Consider the following 6,000-nt stretch of genomic DNA (forward strand, 5'->3'; position numbering starts at 1 on the left):
GGTAGGAATACACTGTACAGATAGCTGTCGGTGGTAGTAATTCCCAGGTCAGGAAGTAGACAGCATACCATCCCATGCTGTCCACTTGGTGGCTCTTACTACAGACAGCCTTGGAGCAGCAGTGCTTCTGACACCTCGGAGCCAGAATAGGGGCCACTAACTTCCTTTCCCTGGCCTTTCAGGCCTGGCCATATGAGCAAGCATCTGCAATAATTTGGCCACAGGGTATATAAAATTCACTCCAGCTACTAATGGAAAAATAAGCTAAATTAATGCACATGCTTCATTTTCATACCATGATAATTAATGTTAATTGTATATTTAAAAGGAAATTCATTGTTTAACTCATTTTGCTTCAAGAGTCTAAAATAACTGCATGAAATGAGGTTTCATATGTGTTAAGATAACCACATGCAATGAGATAAATTGAGGATAAAATTTCAGCCATTACTTAGAATTTCTTTGATTTGATGATTTGCATAATAACCCTAATATAACTTTTTTAGCCTCCTGGCAAAAGTGGGGAGATAATTTTGTTTGGAAGGAGTTGTTTTAATCAACACTACTGAGTCAATCTTGAATTATCAATAAAACCCATTTTCACACGTGATCTAACTTCTGTTTCTTTCAGTTTGTGATTATATTCTTTTTACTTTTGCCAGGATTCAGGACAAGTCATTCCCCTCATAGTGGAAAGCTGTATCAGATTTATCAACTTATATGGTAAGCTCTGAAATATGTCATGTCACTTCATTAGCACCCTGGCTATTTTGCATAAAGTATATTTTGCGTAATGATTTTACCCCCTCATGTTTGTCATTTACTTGTTAAAAAATAGATTAAGTCTTTAGCATATGATCTCATTGCTCATCTTTTCTTCCCCTACCCTTCAGGTCTTCAGCATCAGGGAATTTTCAGAGTGTCTGGTTCCCAGGTGGAAGTCAATGATATTAAAAATTCATTTGAGAGAGGTAATTGAATTTTCGTCTATATGAGCAACCTGAGATCCATCTCTTGAAAAAAAAAAAAATCTGTTACAATTTGATAATTTTCTTGGATATTTAAGCAATTTTATGTACTGTATTCCCTGTACTTCAAGCTTTGCCTAACCATATATTTACTTGCCCGGTATAGTAATGACTCTTTCAGCGTTTTCACTTTATTCTGCCGCTAAGCACATAAGATTATATTTTGCTATACAAGTACACAAGATTTGTGGCCCTTGCACTGTCTATAAAAAATTTTATTTTACCAGTGGTGAACAGCAAAGGATGACTTGTTTGTCTTTCCTGTTTTTATTATCTTTAAGGTTCCCATAAGAAGCAAAAATATTAAATGGATAATCAGACCATATTTAACACAATTTGAGACCACTGTTACTAGGTCTTGCAGAATGAGTGCTGGACTTTCTGGTCCCTCTGCCAAAGTGACATCACAGCCAATACAAACATAGGTTGAAAGAGTCGTTCCATTTGAAACCTCTATTTTCATTCCTAAGGCAATTTCATCCCAGAGGATAATTTATGAGGAAGATGTGAGAGAATGAACAGAGGGTTTAAATGTAATTGTCTTTCAACCTATGGTAAGTCTGTGTGTGTTGTGATGTCACTCACTGTGGCAGAGGAACCGTGATCTGAAGGAGCGAGCAATTCTCAGATTGTGTTAAAGCATAGTGTTAATTACATTATTCTAAAAAAAAAAACCAGCTAAATCATCTCTTTTGGGATTTTACAAACCATTTTTTAATTTCTAGCATAACCTTTGCAGATCACCTTTTAATAAGAGGAACCCTTGGAGGAAAATCTGTCTTGTGACTAACAGCAAGAAGAAAGAGTAGATGATATTTTCACTCTCCAATATTAACTGCATACCTTGTAAAATCAGATATGATACTTGAGCAGATATGTGCAGTAACTGTTTTTATATGATAAATGATGCAGCATCCTTATATCTGAGGACATTAATGGATTGTTATTGTCTATCTTTAAAGTCCACTTTATTAAAATGGAAATTGTTTCGCTACAGAAATGTTCTCGAGGTCATATAATATCATTAAAGCTAAAAATGTTTTAACATCCAGTTTAGTCTTTTAAATGATGCAGTATTTTGTTGTGAGTTTTAGTGGTTTCGATTCTGTACATTGTACTCATACAACTGCATTATGCACATCTTCTTGAGTTTCTGTGAATGCTTTTTCAATCCAAAGAGAGATGTGCAGCTCAAATAAATCTCTTAGTTTTATATGTTCTATATAAGCTGCCTAGGAATAGTCCTAAAAGTCCTATTTCACTAAGAATGATCGCATTCTTTATTTCACTAATTGCAAATCATAATCTGTCCCAAAATATTCATTCTGAACTTCATGATCTATGGGATCATTGGGTTACATAATTTAAAGAAAGATTTATTTCAGGCAGGGTTATTTTATTTTTTTCAGTTTAATCATGGGGCGGGATTTCTAAACCAGTGTTTATTATTTTATTACCGTGCAACATCCCACACAGTCAAATCAAATCTTCATTTATTTATATGAAATACTATTAAGCAAGAATGCCTGTACATGTTTCATTTACTCTACTTATTTTTAAGGTGAAAATCCTTTGGCAGATGACCAAAGTAACCATGACATTAACTCAGTTGCTGGAGTACTGAAGCTCTATTTCCGAGGGCTGGAAAATCCTGTCTTTCCTAAGGAAAGATTTAATGATCTTATTTCCTGTGTCAGTAAGTAAAAATTCCTATTTCATTCTCTATAGAATTACATGTTCATAAATACAGTAGCTGCCTAGAAAAAAAAAACGATTTCACTGATTTTTCTGAAACAATTTGTTTGCCATCTGCAACAGTGTGTGTCGATTATTAGTCATACTTACAGCTGATCCCTTTTTCCAGAAGGATCAATGTACAGTATAAGTCTTTGTTTTCAGTACAGCAGGAAGACAATCTTTCTTAGTATATGAGATATTTAAATTTACATACACTGCCATTTTCTTCTAATCTTTAGGGCAGAACAAGGGAATGATGCCATCAGTGTGCCAAGAGAATGCATTACTTCTAGCAATGGTTTCACTCTCTGCTGTTGTCTCATGCAAATGGTGGTGAATAACTATTTAATGACCCAACAGTGTACAATTCTGAGCACCACCTGTGAGATGCTTAGTGCTCTCAATTTCCATTTGCTTTTCGGGGAGTTGGGATACCTCAGCCCTTTGCAGGATCAGGACCTTAGTAGGATAATAGTTCGTATTTTAGCTGGGAATTGGTCCTGCTTTGAGCAGGGAGTTGGACTAGATGACCTCCTGGGGTCCCTTCCAACCCTGATATTCTATGATTCTATGATTCCAGGTGATGTTCTTGCCACTGTACACTAGGTAAAGGGAGGAAAGCAGTATAAAAGGGCTCAAAAAGCCTAGAACCTGCTGATGAAAAATTCCCTCAGCACAGGAACTGAGACAGATGACTTCTTCACAACTCCCAACATGAAAAGCATGCCATCATGGGGCTGGAGTGGGAGGAGGTGGGACCGCAACACCTAATGCTGCAAAACGTCTGGGCAGTACTGTTGCCCATAGGCAGGCAGGGACAGGTTACTGTAATTTAGGCAACCTTCGATGGCTGTCCAAGTTACACTGGGATACCCTATGGCCCTGGGACAGCCCAGAATCAACAGGGCACAAAACGTGGCTTTGTGAGTTCCATAGTTAAGGTCCAGCTCTTGTGGAAAACTTTCCAGCTGAATGTAAGTGTTATGAAGGGGGAGAGGCAATCTCATAGGTAGTTACGTTCAATCCCGGGGGGGATTAATTAGGACAGGCACCTTGAACTAGACTATCGAGTCAGTGAGGAGCCAGCCCAACATTCAGAACTCCAGGGTGATGTGTTCAGGTGCCCTGTGTTGCTCAGCAAATGGGCAGTTGTGCTTTGTACTATGTGGAGCTCAGTGTGTGGTTTCATTTCTAGATAGGATAAATGGCAGTAATCTAGCATGGAGGTTATTAGTGAGTGGATCACTGTGATAGCTCTGTCACTTAGGAGGGGGTGCAGTATTTTGGTCATGCTGAGATGGAGGTGGGCACATTTTTTCCACCATGACTATTTGAGTCTCCAGCACTACTGAGGGCCCCAAAACTGCAGACTAATTTAACAATCTGAGGAGAGTTTCCCCCAACAGAAGGAGATGTGAGAGAAGACAAATTCTATAAAGCATTTCATTCTTTCTATCAGCTGGTTCACCTTTAACCAGCTGCTCCTCACCCAAAAGCAAATGTCATGGAGTCAAAAATTTTAAGGTCAGAAGGGGGACCATTCTGATCATCTAGTCTGACTTCGGGCATAAAACTTAACCCAATAATTCCTGTATTGAGTCCAATAGCTTCTGGTTGAACTAAATAATAGATACTAGAAAAACATCCAATGTTGATTTAAAGACCTCAAATAATGGAGAATTTACTACATCACTTGGTAAACTGTTCAAATGGTTAATTGCCCTCATTGTTAAAAATTTGCACCTTATTTTCAGTCTAAATTTTTCTCATTTCAACTTCTACTCTTTAGATCTTGTTATGCCTTCATTATTTTGATTAAGCATTAAAACAGCTGGGAGATAGTGGTGTTTACATGTAGACCTGGGTAGGTCCATATACTGCTGGCACTTCAACTTATGTCATTTCACCAGCTCTCCCAATGGCTTTAAATAGATTTGAATAATATGGAGAAAGAAGATTGAGCCTTATAGCTCAAATGAGGACTTTGGAGATAGAAGAACAGTTGTCCAAAACAACCTGTTAGGTACTTTCCAAGAAGAGGAACCTGAACTGTTTAAAGTTCCTTTCCCTCCTTCCTTTCCTTCCTTCAGCTTTGGTGATTGATGGTAGAGGTCTGGCAGAATGAGTATAGATATGCGCCCCTTGTCAATAGAAAGGTCAGCTCCAGAGCAACACCATTTTGTGGCCTACAGCTTCACTGAGAGGGAACCAGGTTCATGTGGCACTGGAGACTGGCCTATCTTATCAGTCAGCTTATTTGAGAAAAGTGAGGCTGGGCATTGGGTGATAGTTTGTGGGGCTTCTAGCATCAATCAATGGTTTCTTTAGTATTACTACATGTCTTGCGGTAGGCAGTAAATTATCTTCCTGAAAGGAAGTGTTGACAATCTCTGTTATAGTACGGCTCCCAGAAGTTCCCTGTTGTCTCTTTCTATCCAGGAAGAGCAGAAATCAGAGTCACAGATGGTAACCCTGAATGATGTCACTCCTTTCCTTGGAAAGGGTGTATTGTGTTTCTGGTCCTGCTCTTGGCTAGTTCCTCTTGTAGTTTATGAGGCCATCTTGGATGTAGGTGACCTTCTTTGTGATAATTCCTCACAAAAAGAGGTACTGTGTCTTAGGGTTGAGTAGAGCCAGTCTGTATTTCCAAAATGATTTGGAGCCCAGAAAAGTTCTGCTGGGCTTCACTTTTCTGCCTCAGTGGCAAAGAAGAGGTAGGCTCTGTTTGCCTTTGTTATGGCAGTGGCATAGGTTTGTAGAAATTCTGTGTCTGCCACTGACTACTTTCAGTTATTTCTTTCACAAGTCAACTGAGAAAGATGACTGTCTGCATAGGTGGAGGGATTGAGAGAGGGTGCTTTGGTACTAGAATGTCTTTAGCAGTGTTCTAGAAGTGGCTGTAGGACATGGCTAATTCATCTTCTCCCTGGCTGGTTGGTTGGGTAGAGTTTTCTATAAGTAAGTTTTGGCAGGATCCAAGAGTTTTTCTGGGTAGATCATGGTGGTTTCATATTGTTTTGGAGTAGGCAGGGCCGGCGCTAGGCACAAGCAAAACAAGCTGGTGCTTGGGGCGGCACATTTTTAGGGGCGGCATGGCTGGCGCCAGAATGCTGCCCCTAAAAATGTGCCCTGGCCGCCCTAGCTCACCTCCGCTGCTGCCACCGCTCGCGCGCCGCTGTTCCCCCTCCCTCCCAGGCTCTCAAACCTGGGAGGGAGGGGGAGATCCCCAGCGGCC

The 6,000-nt window shown here is 39.7% G+C and overlaps 1 protein-coding gene across 2 annotated transcripts in view; it reads left to right on the forward strand.

Moving 5' to 3' along the window:
• SRGAP1 (SLIT-ROBO Rho GTPase activating protein 1) overlaps window positions 1–6,000 on the forward strand; it is a 245,631-nt gene that overhangs the window by 203,625 nt on the left and 36,006 nt on the right. For both annotated transcript variants that reach the window (XM_024205093.3, XM_024205094.3), the window contains exons 13-15: window positions 663–723; window positions 894–971; window positions 2,590–2,724. In XM_024205093.3, coding sequence (XP_024060861.1) covers window positions 663–723; window positions 894–971; window positions 2,590–2,724 — 274 coding nt within the window. The remainder of the gene's footprint in view (window positions 1–662; window positions 724–893; window positions 972–2,589; window positions 2,725–6,000) is intronic.

Source organism: Terrapene carolina, unplaced genomic scaffold (assembly GCF_002925995.2).
Source record: "Terrapene carolina triunguis isolate 2854851 unplaced genomic scaffold, T_m_triunguis-2.0 Scaffold68, whole genome shotgun sequence".
NCBI classification, from domain to species: Eukaryota; Metazoa; Chordata; order Testudines; family Emydidae; genus Terrapene; species Terrapene triunguis.